General features: G+C 40.6%; 1 protein-coding gene across 3 annotated transcripts in view; it reads right to left on the bottom strand.

Moving 5' to 3' along the window:
- Positions 1 to 12261: 12261 nt before the first annotated feature.
- The window catches only part of pid1 (phosphotyrosine interaction domain containing 1), a 102985-nt gene continuing 99546 nt past the window's right edge, over positions 12262 to 15700 (bottom strand). For all 3 annotated transcript variants that reach the window (XM_069897344.1, XM_069897342.1, XM_069897343.1), the window contains one exon: positions 12262 to 13467. In XM_069897344.1, the coding sequence (XP_069753445.1) occupies positions 12994 to 13467 (474 nt within the window). In that variant the 3' untranslated portion in view covers positions 12262 to 12993. The remainder of the gene's footprint in view (positions 13468 to 15700) is intronic.

Genomic DNA, 15700 nt, shown 5'->3' with positions numbered 1-15700 from the left:
AAGATGTCCATCAAACTTTGTCAATGAGATCCAGATGTGAGCGAAAAGAGAAATCTCACTTCCTCAAGGAATGCTTCATTGTCAAGACAGTGACTTGGCCACAAAAGGCTGAGGTGGGCCAGATGGGCCCAAAAAAATTATTTTCTGTCTAACTTGCAGGGCCAACGCACTGGAATTTTTTCAATAACTTGTCAACACATATAATCAGGTACAAAACTTAACACAGATAGACTGTGGTCAGCTTTCGATTGGACACTGCTTGCCTTCTGAAAGTTGTGTCTGTATTTTATTAGATTAGGAAAGTTGTTTTCAAACCAGCTCCTCCACTCTCCTTCCCCCAGGCATGATTCCAACAATTGTCAGTATTTCCATCGAGCTGATACATTCTTCCTTTGCCTGCCAAGCTGCCCTCCTTGAATCCCACTTCCAAATTACTACAGTGCTGGGGATTTGTTGCAGACCTATAATGTAACCCCCCCACCCCCCCAATCCAGTTCGGTAATCCTGCAAAACCACAAGGCTGCCAACACTTCTCTCTTCTTCCCCTCCCCCCCCTCCACCTTTTTGATCCAGGTCTTGGGGAACAATCCAGGTTCTGTGGGGCAGGCATCATCTCATTGTCAATGTGTTTGAAATAGATCGCTTGTGAATGTTGCACAGTGGTCTCATACTCAAAATTAGAATGAAATGTATTTGAGAAGGAACATGATATCACTAATAGTTTTTGGCTGAATTGCATCCTTGCACAACACCATTGAGTAATATTTCAATCATTCACCTCACCCATCCACCTCCCCCACCCCTTCAACCACTGCACTATTTTAATCCAGACAAAGACTATTGAGAAATATTCAAAAGTAAAAACAGCAGATGCTGGAGATTTTTCAAATATAACAGAAGATGTTGGAAATACTTTGCAGGTCAGGCAACAAATAGGGAGAGAGGTTTCACGTTGATGCCCTTTTGTTGGAAAGGCTGGAGATGCCTTAAGTTAGAGAGAAAGGGCGGCGGGGGATAGGTGGAGAGAACAAAATAGAAGGTGCATAATAGGCTGGAGATGTGGAGAGAATGAGGGAGGCGCTGGGTAAGAGAAGGTGTAAAGGTTGGTGAACAGCAGAAGGAATGTCTTGGGTGGTTTAATTGGAGGCGATGATTGAGACATGACTTTCCTATGCTAGTTCCCGGGTTATCCTCTCACGAACAGCCAAAGAAATTAAATCTATGTTTTTTTGGAGTTGAAAAGAATACGGTTGGTGTTGTTGAAAAATGTTTTCAAAAGGGGGGGAATTTTGAATGAGGAGACAGATACAAGTTTAGTGCTATTCGTTTAAAGCGGAGATATGTTGGAAGTTTTGAAATTCTCTACCACTGAGGATTATGGAGGTTAGGTTCTGGGGAAAATTTAAAAAGGACCTGGATACATCTTTTTATGTTAAAGAATTGGGGTGGACGGGGAACGGACACGAGGCTTGACCCACGTTGATGGTGAATGGTGCGTTATGCTTGAGGAGACAAGTAGCCTTTCCCTGTTCTTGATTTCTTATTCTTCTTACCAAGATAAAGTGAGATAAAAATGATTGTTGGAAATGTGAGATACAAGGCCAGAATTGACATTTATCTCAAACTGAAAACACAATGCTGGAGAAAGACAGTGTACTTTATATAGCCAATATTTCAGGCCTGAGTCCTTCATCAGGGCACCTGATTTATCTCAAACAACTGAATTCAATGTCACGTCTAGAAGGCTGTAACACACTTTGTTGAAATAAGATGTGCTGTTCCTTGGAATTTTGTTCAGCTTTTTTTGGATCAGTGCAGTAAACTAAAGGCAAGCAAGGTCAAAGTGGGAGTGGAATGGGTAATTAAAGTCTCTGGGAAATGGAAGTTCATAGAGATCTACGTTGGCTCTGGAAATATAGAACAAGGTAGAGGTAGCAGACATGTGCGAGACTGCATGTGCTGTAATCTGGAGCTAAAAACAATCTGTTGGAAGAACTTGGTGGGTCGAGCAGCATCAAGTGAAAGAAAAAGAATGGTTGATGTTTCTGATTTCAAAACTTCAGCGACAATGAAGGGTTCTGACCCAAAGCGCCAACCATTGTTTTTCTACTTGACCTTCCAGCAGACTGGTTTTGGAACATTTAGGTAGGCTTTGCAAAACGAGGACCCAAACTGCATTTACTTCCCCATTGTAAATGGAATCGCTTCAGGTGTATTGAATGCAGCTTAACAAGAAATGAAAATAAATCACTGCTTCACCTGGAAAGTGTCTTTGGGGCCTTGAAGTGGAAAGGTTGGAAATACCCAATGTTACTTCATACCTTAAAGAAGGACTCAGGCCTGAAACATTGGTGATATAGCTTTGCCTCCATGGTCGCTGCAAAACCAGCATTTCTGTGTTTTTAACCCCACTGATGCTCTCCCTCTGATTGTGGATCTTACCTTTTCTTTACACTGCTCCTCCTCACCTCCTTTGCAATGTGAAACTTGTTTTTATCTCTAACTTAGCCAATTCTGAGGACTGGTAGTATTTTGGAAATCAGCAAAGATTGAATTAATGAGGAAATGCAAAATAGAATATGACAGTAACTGGTAAGAAACATAAACATGGTCTGCAAGAGATTTTATAAGGATGCAATAAGAAAAAAGGCTACTGAGGACAAAGATAGGCCCCTTTTAGACCAGAGAATTTATCACAGGGAATAAAAAAATGACAGAAGAATTAATCAATTACTTTTTGTCACTCTTCACAGTGGAAGACATGCAAGACATACCAAATATTTTGATGAATCAAGGTTCTAATGAGGAAAGAAGAACCCACGCAGGCTGCGGGCTGCTGGTGACTTGAGGTCAAAGGACTCACACTGGGCTGCGAGCTGCTGGAGACTGGCTCATGAAAACCAGGTATCAAAACCGGAATTCGAGAGGGCTCTGATTGGAGGTTGGGATCTGGGCTTGGCTTGCTAGTAGTTTGAACTGAACTGGAGTCTGTGTGGCTGCAGAGGCTGAGGGAGTGTTGGAAGCAAATCCACAGACACCCAGTGACTCTGAGGGGACTTTCTTTGGCTTCTCTTTTGCTGACTGTAAATAGGGGCTCTGGGCAATGCTAATGGACTAATCTTTGCCACACGGCAGAATAAAGGCAATTTTATTGTAATATTACATTTCTGTAATATTACAATAAATAGTATCTCTATTTGAAGGAACAAAATATTGATTTAAAAAAACTGGAAAAATGATAAGCTTGAAAGTTACCAGAACCTGATTAATAACATTGAGTTTTGAGAGAATTGGCAGATGCTCTGGTTATCATTTTTTCAAAATTTTATAGATTCTGGAATGTTCTTCGGATCAGAAAGCAGCAAATATGGCTCCTGACCACTTTGGAAAGAAAAAAGGGAATTGGCAATTTGCTGGACAAGAAAGGTGGAATTTTAAAAAAGGAGAATGTAATGATAGAACATCTTGTGACAAATGATGGACGAGACCCAAGTCAACAGAGATTATTGAAGGAACATCATGTTTGAGTGATCTGCTGGAATTCATTGAGGAGTTCCTGGACTTAAAAAAATAGATAAGGGGAAACTAGTGGATGTGGCATGTCTGAATTTCAAAGGCCAATGCCTAAATGGCCATGAGAAGGGGAAGTATCTCACTGAATTGATGCAGCCCATCCGCACTGTATCATTGGGAATGTGTGTCTTGTAGCGCGACCCTACAAATGATGCTACAGGTGGCACTTCCCATGGAGGGAGCAACAGGTTCAATGTTTCAGGTCCCTGATCTTTTAACAGAACTGAGAAATCAGAAGTGAGAGGATCGAGGAGAGAAATGCAGTCAATGTGATGAATATTTGAACTTCCAAAAGCAAGGTGCTACATCACAGGCTTGTCGTTGAGGTTAACACCCATGTTCTAGCAGCAGCCATAGCGGCAACTGAAAGCAAATTGGCTGAGCAGTAGGAAGTAGATTACAAACAAAATCTGGTTTTATTGACTGGAGCAACATGTCTTATACAGCAGCCATTCTCAACCTTTTTTTTTTGGCTCTGGCCCCCTTAAGACTCTGTTCAAAGTATTTGGGCCCCTTTTGCTACTAAGCAGTCAAGTTCAGTTGGTTTCTTCCATACTTCTACCGACCACATTAAAAAACATAAAAGGTATTTTATGATTTCAGTCTGTGGCCTCCCCTTAAATGTGCCATGGCCCCCAGTGGAGCCTGTATCTTCTTTTTTTAAAAAAAGTAGATATTAATGATGAAGCTAACAGAATTTTTAAACCTGGAGATTTTGTGAACTGTTTGGAAGATAGAAGTAATCAGTTTGTGGAAAGGGCTGATAAGTGACAGAAGAAATTTAATGTTGAGAGTTAGTGCATTTTGGTAAGAAGAAGCAATATAAACTAAAGGAAATAGCGAAAAATGTTGTCTGAATAGAGAGATCTAGGCATTTGTGTATAGGTCAACATAAATAGCATACAAAATCCCACCCTTAACCCTTGCCAGGGTTTCACTTCATTTTGAATAAGGTCAAGGTATGAACTGAATTTGGAAGATGAAAAAGTAGGAAGAGAGACCACAGATAGCTCCCTGGAGATGTATTCTTGAGGTCAGAGTTAGTGCATCTCAGGGAAATATGGAACCACTTTCATGTAATCCTCTACTGACAATTTTCTGATGGAGGTTCATCAGCTTGAAGTGGCAAGACTTATTTCTCTCTCTCACTTTGCAGATGTTGTCTGATCTTTTCTTGTTTTATTACCTAAGATGTTATTGTCTAGAAATTTGATTTTGGCAATTGCTCACATCCTAAGCCCAAAGTGGCTGACTTTAACGTATATTTAGTATAATTCTGAATAGAAAGTGCAGCTGATGTGCTTTTTAAAGATGAGACATGTAAATCTGAAACAAAACAGAAATAATTTCAAAGACCCAACAGGTAAGAGAGTGTCATTGAAAAAAAGATAATGTTCTGTGCATATTTAGCGTTTCTATTTCTGATGAGTGCAAGTTTGAACTGTTTTCTGTCTTCACAGATACTGCCTCATCTACTTTGTGGTTTCAGTATTAAGTCTGAATTAAATTGTGTTCATGAGAAATTGATCATATATGCAATATATATGCAATATTGCAACACAAGATTCAAGATTCCTTTATTGTCACGTAATAGTACGGAACATGCAATATTACACATTACCTTCTGACAAAGAGTCCCTATTAGTGTCACCCGGTGCACCTTACAGTACAAAAGAAAGAAGCAAAATAGAGTCCCTTCTGCATCACTGAGGGTCCGTGGATTCACCTCTAGCACGCCCGCAGTCTCTGCAGCCACAAAGATTCATGCTTGATCCATCGGCAATCTGAGCTCCAGATCCAAACCTCCAACATGGCCAAGGCTTTTCAGGGAACTTTCTTGCCCTCAGCACCCTCTCTAATCCTGGCGTGAGGATACTAGATTTTGTCTGCACAATATTTTATTGCCCAATGCTTGGGCAGAATGGTTTGCCTCTCCTTGAAGCTCACTATTATATCACACAGAAATGAGTGATAAACTGATTATAGAAAATTAAACTGTTCTATTCCATTCTTATATTTTGGTGAGTCTAGGGTTATATTGACCCTGATTATTTTGCAACTAACAAAATCTCTACCAATTATGTCTGCACTGAAAAATTACTGAAAGCAGTATAGCTTGGTATTTATAATACTGCAAGCACTGTTTAAAGAAATCCAAGAGCAATTTTTCATTTACAATAATTTTCTCCAACAAAAGTCATGTCAGTTTTGAGAGACTAGAAGCGTTTAGTTTGTTAATACATAGTAATTCACTGGTATACTCTGCAATTGCCAAATAAAACCGGACAGAACCTTGAAGGGTGGGCTTTGACCGTACTCTGAACAAAACAGTTGCACATAAGAGCACTGAACTCAGTTTCTCCTTGATCCTAATTTGCAAAGACATTACTACAGAACTGAACTGAAAAAAATCCATCTAGCCAGATCATTTCCAGCTTTCTGCAATTCATGTGGAAGATTGGTTAAGTCTGCAGATGAAACTTTGATGTTTGTTTTGTACAGAAAGTTGGTTCTAGCAAGTAGCAGTATGAGTGATGACTATACTGGAATTGCCTAGAAGTTTACCACAGTTGGTAATACTTCCACTCTTTTGAAATTCAGTCTATTTGACCAAATTATAGAAGCAGAATAAAACCTGGAATTGCTACTAGATTTGACCAGAAATGAAGTTGCAGACAAATATGTGGTAGTACCTCCAGTTCCTTGATACTTAATAATAGATTCGAAGTGTTACCCTGCCAATGCACTACAGCTGATCTGCAATTTAAGTAGTGGGCAAGGATTTGATATATTAATTTAGTTATGCCAAGACTTTTGCTGGGATTGGATTTAGTCCTTTGGTCCAACCTGGTATTTTACTTCCTAATAGGGGATCCTAGAGGATGAGAGACTGCTTTTGAAAATCTCAGTTCTTGAGGGGGAAAAAATGTTAGAGTGGCAGAGTGACACAGCGAGTGAAGTTGCTGCTTCTCAGATCTAGTGATCTGGGTCCAATCTTGACTCAGGTTCTGTCTGGGTGGACTTCGCACATTCTCCTTGTGAAGCTGTGGGTTTCCTTTGGGAGCTCTGTTTCATTCCAAGCTGTGTGAGTTGGTAAGTTAGAATGCCATTGTAAACTGTCCTGGTCCATGGATGAGTAATAAGGCTTGGGGAATTGTAGAGAATGTGTGACTATGGCAGGCGGACCAGCAAGGGGTTCAGTAGCTGAAGGACCCGACAGGAAAGGAAAGCGCAGCAGCTGAAGGACCCGCTGGGTCCGTGGGGTGGCTCACAGGAACCCGGAAGCAGAGATAGCGGAGAGAGGATTCGAGTGGGTGCTGAGGGAAAGAAAGGCCCCAAAAGGGCCTTGGAAACTGAACATGACAACAAAAGGAACATTGAATAATCAAATGGGATTAATGTAAATGGGTGTATGATGGTTGTTAGGCCAAAGGACTTGTTTCTGCACTCTCTGCATCTCAGATACAAATTTCAGATTTATTGTCAGACGACATACATGACAACATAGAACATCAACATTTATTTCAGTCTCAAGATATAACCATTATTGAAACCACAACTTTGAAATCAGTAGTTTTTTTTTTGCAGGTTCTGATCTCTCGAAGGATGTATCTGAAATCAGGTGCTTCTTATTGTACAGAGAAGTGCATCATCTAAGATTGGGTAATTTTAATGTGCACAATGGGGTTGATCGGTACTGAGAACATTGATATTAAGTGGTTCTTAATTTTATTCATTGGACATATTAGTTACACACTGGAAAAATACATTAACTAATCTCAGGGAAATTAAATTTAACAGCGTGATGTACTGGAGCTAGGAGAAACTAACTTAGCGAGGAAACACATGATTTCAATGTAAAACAGAATTCTGTGGACACTGTGGTTGAAGTAAAAATAAAATGCTGGAGAGACTCAGCAGGTCAAACAGGGTCCTTTATCTAGCAACGGCAGAGATACAGAACTGACGTTTCGGGCTTGAGCCCTTCATCAAAGTATGAGAAAATGCCGGTGAGCGTCAGAAAAAAAAGGGTGGGAGGAGGAGATGATAGAAGGGAGGGAGGGGACACCAGCACTGAGGGGGGGGGAAGACCTGCTTGCTTTTTTCTTTCCTCTCCCCCATTTCCTGCCTCTCCAGTTCTTTCACCCACACAGCCCTGCCTTCCTATCCACCCCCCCCCACTGTGGTGCTGTCGCCTCCCTCCTTTCTCCACCTACCCCCCCACTTCCCCACCTCCCACTCTTTTATTCTGACACTCAGCAGCATTTTCTCACACTTTGATGAAGGGCTCAAGCCCGAAACGACGGTTATGTATCTCTGCCTTTGCTACATTTGACCTGCTGAGCGGCTGAGCTGCTCCAGTATTTTGTGTTTTCACATGATTTAGATGAGAGCAAGAGGTCTTGTTCCTGTTTTGTTCTGGTGTTTTGTGTGGGACCTTGTAGCAGCACACCATCTGAAAACAGCAGACAGTCGAAACAGGCAAGCAGATAGCTCTGGGATCTTGGCCGACATCAGACTGGTCTCAGCCAAAGCACAAAAGAAAAACATCAAAACTGTTGAAAATTCATGAAGGCCACCTGCATCTTCATTAGGTTTTTTTTCCCCCTGCAAGTTACATTTTAGAAACAAGAACCGATGAATTGGATTGCATCTGTTTTCAGTTAGTTCAGACATTGTTCCACTAAGAGTGTTAATGCCAATTTTGGACCAGTGCAGAAATACTGTGAACTTGGCCAAGATCCTGTGTGAAAATGCATTATGGCGATTTGAATCCAGAACAAGTGCTGAAATGGAACTACGAGGTTTTTTTTGATGGGGCCACACCAAATGGCAGTTTTGATACTTGCTGTGCCATAGAGGAAAGGAATCGATCTTCCTCCAATTGTCCCATAAGGTCAGCATAAGAGGAGATAGAGTCCAACCGGGAGATAAAGATGGTTGCTACATTCACTCAAGTGGACATTCATGGAAATACATGGAAGGAGGATCTGTGTGCCAGGGCATCCTGGACCACTCACTTCAAGAAGAAATAGGAAGGATGTGGGCACAGTAGTTAAAACTTAGAATCAGGTGAACTTTATTTAATAAAAAAAAATGTAGACATACAGCATGGCAACAGGCCATTTCGGCCACCAATCTGTGCTGAATTTACACCCAATTAACCTACAACCCCCGGTACGTTTCAAACGGTGGGAGGAAACTGAATACCCGGGGAAAATCCATGCCGACACGGGGAGAATGTACAAACTCCTTACAGACAGTGCAGGATTTTAACCCCGATCCTGATCACTGGAGCTGTAGAGGTATTGCGCCAACCATTATGCCAACTGTGCCACCCCAAACCAACCGTGCCACACCATTACCATAACCGTTATTACAAGCAGGCTGATAGGATTCTCATTTCAAAGATGCACATAATGTTGACAGGGCTCACCCACAGTTGGCCTGTGGCTAACTAACAAAATAGTGGCTCAGAATTGCAGGACCAGTAGCTATGTTGGAAATCTCATTCATTGTAATTAAAGTAGGCATCGATATGTTAATGAACATTCTGGGCCTTGTGCATCTTCATTCTTTGTGGAAAAAGCAAAAAAAAACTGCAGAATTAAAATAGAAAACGTTGGTAATACTCGACATAATAGGCAAGTCCTGTGGAGAGAGAAACAAAATTAATGCTTTGGGTCAATGAGCTTTTGCAGTCTGCTCTCTCTGCACAGACACTGCTGATCTGTTGTGGACCTCCAGTAATTCCTGCTGTGGTTTCATTCTCTGGTTAGGGTGGTGACCTGCTGATGGATTGGATGGAAGAAGGCCCCTGTGCAGTATGGAAACATTAGATAATTCTACACTGTCAAGTGGATGCAAGTTGATACTTGGGTTCTCTATGGCTCCTCTTATTAAACTTTCAACGACCTTATCCTCATATCACTATACGATACTTTATATTATTTATACACCAAGATATGTTATTCTTCTAATTATTCAACCTTGCTACACCTTGAGGTATTCCTTTATTTTGTGGCCACGTCTTAGCCAAGCATATTTTTGATAAACCCATTTTTAAGTATATAAGAAGCAAGATTTACATGCAACCATTGTACCTTGCCTGATGTTAGACAATCTAGACTCATACCATACAGAAACAGGCCCTTCAGCCCAACTTGACCATGCTGACCAAGAGGCCTACATGCCGAGTCATATTTGTCTGTGTTTGACCCACATCCCTCCAAGTATTTTCTATTGATGTATCTCCATAAATATATTTTAAATCCTGCAGTTGTAAATCAGGCATACTTGCAAAAACCTTTCATTTTTTATGCATTACAATCCTGAGGCAAAACACTGAAAGTGAAGGACAAATTTGCTGTTTTTCAACTCAACCATTTCCTATCTTATTGCAAGCCTGTCTATAATTTTGACAAGCCAAGGCAAACTGGCTCCAGACAGATGCGAACTATGGAATATATTTTTTTATTGCCATAGCAGCCATGGCTCTTTGTGCGAACTCCTGCACTGATTTCTTAGAGGTCAGCGGAACTGGGGAAAACACAGAGGGCAGAACTTTCCTAATATTGAGCTAGGTCTGATGACATCAAGCTGACGAGGCACCATTTTATGGTGGTACCCTAAGGACTATTCATTATCAGACCCACAGTCGTGTGGCATTGTGAATCGGTGAGGGTCAGATATTTAATTTCATTACGGTTTAAAGGTAATGAGAGGGTCAGAAACTCATGGATATAGAATAAAGAGGATTGCAATAGGATCAAAACTAACATGAGAAAATATTTATGACATATTGAATACTTGTAGTCTGGAATGTACAGCTGCTTAATAACAGATAAATTAAATTGAACATTCAAAAGAAAACTGATAAGTGTTTGCAGGGCTATCGAAAGAGGGTAGTGGAAAACAACTAATTGTATTAGCTCTAATATTGAGCAAGAGCTGACTGGCTAAGTTGAATGCCCTCCTTCTGTGTTGCAGGCATTCTTTGAATTGTGTCCCTGAGGCCCAAATGATAGAACCTTTGCACCCACGGTCCTCGACAAATCTCCTCCTTTCAATGCAAGTGTTCTTAATGTCCCCTCTTCCTGTCTTAACTTACCCGAGATCATTCCCAGGGATCTGCAGCGATTGCCAGTTGCCATTACTATTTCCTGTCACCACCTAGGTAACCCGACTTCCTCCAATCACTAGTGTTAGAATTCATCCCAGGAAGAAACAAGGGGATATGGAAATTAAAATGCTTCAGACAACTAAATGCAGTAAAATCCCTGTAATCCAGAATTCAAGCAACTGGCAGCCTTAAGGAACTGACAAAATAAATAGTCAAAAAATATGAAGGTTGTGGTGATGCAACCACTGGCCTGTCTGCATTCCTGCCTGCCTACTGCAGCGGGTAACCCACTGTTCCTGCAGGGAGGTAACCTGGGAGACTGACTGTAAAGGCTCACGCTGGCCCTTGGGTAGGAGTAAAGCACATGGAGCTAGAAGGGATATTGAACCTTGTGTGCAAGTTTTAAGCAAATTAAAGCCTGTAGTACAGCCTTTATAGTTTGAACTTGTTTGACGCCCCCTAGCAGTTAGTTCACCAATCCACATAATACACAACCTCAAGCAACTGGAAAATTCACTTATCTAGCATCTACCCATCCCCATATGTGCCAGATACCAGGGGTTTTAATGTAATCAGTCCTTTTATTTCCTTCATTCTCTGCCTCAGGTTGAAATAGGCTCACGTTCCCATTGTCACTCTGAACACCGACACAAACTCCCAAAAGTGATTTCAGAGATTTCCTACGTCAAGAAGATCAAAGAATTTCTATCGATGATCGGGGAAAGTGTCCTGTCATTACCCAGAGCAGTTACAAAATTAGTTAATATCTCAATAATAAAATAACAACCCTCTATCCAATCCTTGGTATGTAACAATTTATTTGTAACCTCACATTGAACCTCCAACAAATAACACACTCCCAGGTAATCTTGGTTTACATGTTGTGTTGGTGCCATTACCAGAACGGGTCACTTTATTTTTCCAAAAGGAAAATTCTTTAATCGATTGTTGTTTTGGAAACAATTTTACTTCTTATTGATTTTCTATGTTACAAGATGGTTCATCATCTCACTGTAACATTGGCTTCCTTCGTATCTTGTTCACATATTGGGAAATTAACTATCAGGATCAATGCTGATTCAAGTGGAAGTGCTGGAACCAGCTTGGGAACTCGGTTTTTGAATCAAAGCCAACACATGGTGCAAGGGCATGGGTAAGAAACTGGCATTCTAAGTGAATTCCCTTAAAAGACTGTGAGAAGCAGTCACCCTCTGTAATGGAAGACCATAATAAATGGGCATCCTGACGAAGGGCAGAAGAATCAAGGAGTGGGAAGTGGTCAGTCATCATCACATGCCCCATTCTTTGAAGTAAGAACAGGGAACACTGATTCAAAGGTCCATGACTAGGGATTACGAATAAAACTATGGGGACTTGAGAACATAAGGCTCCTATTGACTTTTCAAAGGCTGATTTGTGTAATCTGTGAACGTAACTGCATCCTGCACTGATCGGGGGGAAACCAAAATGTGAGAAGACTTTTGCTGCAAAACTTCTGAGAACCACCTTTACATCCCTCAAAAAGATTTAAATGAGCAATACAAGTTTGGAGACCATATAAACACTTGCACTGGCTAAAAAGATTTTAATGCCTCATTTGTTTGAGAAACAACTGCAGGTCAGAGGTTTCCATGTGACAAACTTCTGAATTACAATCATAAATTTCCATATGTTTTTCACAGTTGATAATACACCACAATTTTTAAAGATTTAAACATTACATTTTAATACTTACATTTTGAAATATATTTTATAAAAATGGAATATATCTTTACATATATTGTAGCTTATATGTTGGTAGAAATATATGAAGATAGACCAATACATTTCTTTTTAATTGTTTTAAGTTTTGCTGGTTTTGTTTTCAATCAGAATGCAAATTTTCTGTTCCTTTTATCTTAACTGTGTGATTACTCCCTCTGTAGTTAAACTTCAGTTTAATTCTTGGCTGTAACAATGAGGTTAACTGGCCTGTTAGTTTCATAAATTTTGTTAGGTAAATTAGCAAATAACCAACATTAGCAGATGTGCCAAACTCCCACGGGGAGTCCGAACTTTACACTCGCAATCAGAACAGAGCAGTTGTTTAAATTTCAACACAACTATTTAATGATGCATGATCTTTTTTTTAAAATTTCCTAATATGTATGGTCACTTGGCTAATTTGGCAAGCTAACCAACCAAGGGTTCATTGGTGTTTCATCCTCAATTAGGTTTTCTTTTTATTTCTTTCTTTCGAATGGCTCTCATCATCAAGCCATCCTTCAATGCTGATCCCCAATTAGGCAATTTCCCGTTCAGCCATCATCTGATGCTGCCGACTCTGCTTCCTCAGAGGAGCTGCCGTTGTGAATTTTCCCATCATTCTTCATGCTGGTGAAGGTCTCCTTGAAGGCCTCCATCATAGCATGTGCTAGTTTTTTGGCTTCGAACTTACTCCCACATTCAACTGCATGACAATCTATCTGGTAGGACAAGTCGTCATTGATCTCCCTATAGAGCCAGGCAAAGATGTTGGTGCTGACATTGTGATCTGCTGTGCAATAGGCAATGCGTGGCACCTGGAAAGTATCTATTTGAATGGCGGTCTCCCTCTTTGAATCCAAATGACGAAGACGAACTTGGAAAGGGTGGATCTCCAAAATGGCATTGGCTGAGGTCATGTCTTCTTGATCCAGTGTGTGCTTCTCCCACAACTCAACCACTGACCTTTCGGTGCACCCTGACATAAACTGTGTCCCCTTCATGACCACTTTTCCTAAGTACCTAACCTGAAAACAAACAAACAAAAAAAAATCCAATCATTAGATTGCAGTGATATAAGGCTGAAAGGAAACAGATTAACTACAGTAAAGATCCTAAAATCCGGTCTGCTGGGGGATTGGATTGGTCCGGATTTTCCGGATTCTTGAGAAGCACATCTGTGGTGCTTACGCAATGCACACACTCACGCAATTCATGCATGAACGCAAAATCCGAACATTCACAAGAAGTCTGGATTCTCAGGTGGTCCATATTTCTGGCATCCAGATTTTCGAACTTTTACTGTATTTTCCTTGACAATAGTTCACATTTACTAGCTTTTCTACAGCAACTATTCACAATGTGTAAGCATTCCCAAGGATCACCAATCAACCACGAGTGTGAGGGAAGCAAATTGTGAGTGGGCACATTTCTGTGCATTATTTTAAGGTGCAGACTGTTTTTCATCTCTGTACCATCCATGAATGAGTCAGGAAGGAGATAAAAAGAAAGGAAATCTTGAAGGCCAGTTGCCGTTTCCAGTGGGCCTTATGTTAGGGTGCCAGCACTTTTGTTGGAATCAGGCAAAACCCACAACTTTTAATGAACATTGGAATCTTCTGATCAAGCTCAGAGCTGACAAGGATGGCACCTTCAGACCAACACACTGCAGAGAAAACAACCATAAGTAACTGAAGGGAATTTGTTTGGCAGCTCTGGGGCAACCATTCAGGTATCTCCCTCCAGATGTACCTGCAATTCCCCCAATCCTTAGTGAAAAAGTCTCCTCTTTAATTCTTTGGTTCAGACCAGTTTTTCTGCTCCTGGCCAGGCATGTTTTCTTTTCTCCCCCAAAATTGTGAGCAAGCTGCAAGTTTGCAGCTGGATAAATCATTTCAAATAATGTTGGCCCATCAAAATGGGTTATGCTGTGACATTGGACAGGCAATGGTATCGCCATCCTCATTGTTCACCTAACGACCCAACATTAATAAGGTATGATAACCTGCTTACATACTGGGATCAGAATGATGACCTGCCATTGAAACTCATTCCACAAGAGTCAATTTCTATCCAAAAATGGGTCTTATGGTGATTGTTGATGCTATACAAATGCAGGATGCTGATCTGGATGAAAACTGAAATGTTGATTGACGTCCGATTTTTCTATAGACAAGTGACTTAAAAGTCTATATTCAGTAATTGTCCTAAAATCTGGATTGCTCAGGGATTGGGTCAGTCTGGATTTTTAAAATCCAGTACTTTTAAAATTCATATTTAAGGAGATTTAAGAAGAGATGAACAGATAAATTTTAATTGTTCATCAATTAAACATTTTCTCATATACAATACAAAGTACAAAAAAACAAATATATATTTATTTGTTAATTTCCACGACTTCTGTGCATCTGAGGCACTTGCACACTTACACATGCAAGCACGCCCACAAAAGCCTGCTAAATTAAAATGTTGGAGACTTCTTCCAGATGTTCAGGTAATCAAGATTTCTGGCATCTGGATTTTTGGACTTTTACTGTCCCTCTCATTATACTTTCTAGATGTATTTTTTTAAAATTAAGGTTTCATTTTATATTTTCCTCTTTCTACCTCTCACTGTTGATCACTGGTCTGAACAAGAATTTCTTTCGCTTTTGAAATATTTACAGAGGTATGCAGCGCAAGGCTCAGTCTTCAAGGCTCAGGCTCAGACCATGGCTTAGCCATACTCTTCATACGATGACCAATTTTACACTGACGTACTGCTTTCTTGCTTGTCACAAAGAAAATCATTACTAATCTGAGAGGCAATTGAATGGAATGCATAGTCACCTCTGATCAGATAGTTTTGAATGAGGTGTGGGCAGATCATGAAGGTAGAGGCCCTTTCTACCATGTAACCAGGATGTGGCAGAAATCATCCAGTGAACCTTCTACTTATTAAGTTTGTACAACCTCTCCCCGACTTATGGACCAATGAGAATTATTATGATCGTCCGTACATATGACCGAAGAAAAGTAACTGGTGCATGTGCATAATGGTGATCGTCTCTCAGTTGTCATTCCGTAAGCATAGTAAGTTCGCCAAAGAAGATGGCGAGCAAGAGGAAACGCCCATCCCCAATTGATAGATCTGGGAAGAAGCCAAGGAAGACACTCGATTTGGAATTGAAAATGACTTGATTTACGACTTCTTCAGGCCATGCTAACATGCTTGCGTCCATTTCGAGATACGACCGGTCAGTCAGAATGGAATGGAACTTG

Source organism: Narcine bancroftii, chromosome 9 (assembly GCF_036971445.1).
Source record: "Narcine bancroftii isolate sNarBan1 chromosome 9, sNarBan1.hap1, whole genome shotgun sequence".
In the NCBI taxonomy this organism is placed as follows: domain Eukaryota; kingdom Metazoa; phylum Chordata; class Chondrichthyes; order Torpediniformes; family Narcinidae; genus Narcine; species Narcine bancroftii.
This window is presented reverse-complemented; position numbering and strand designations above follow the sequence as displayed.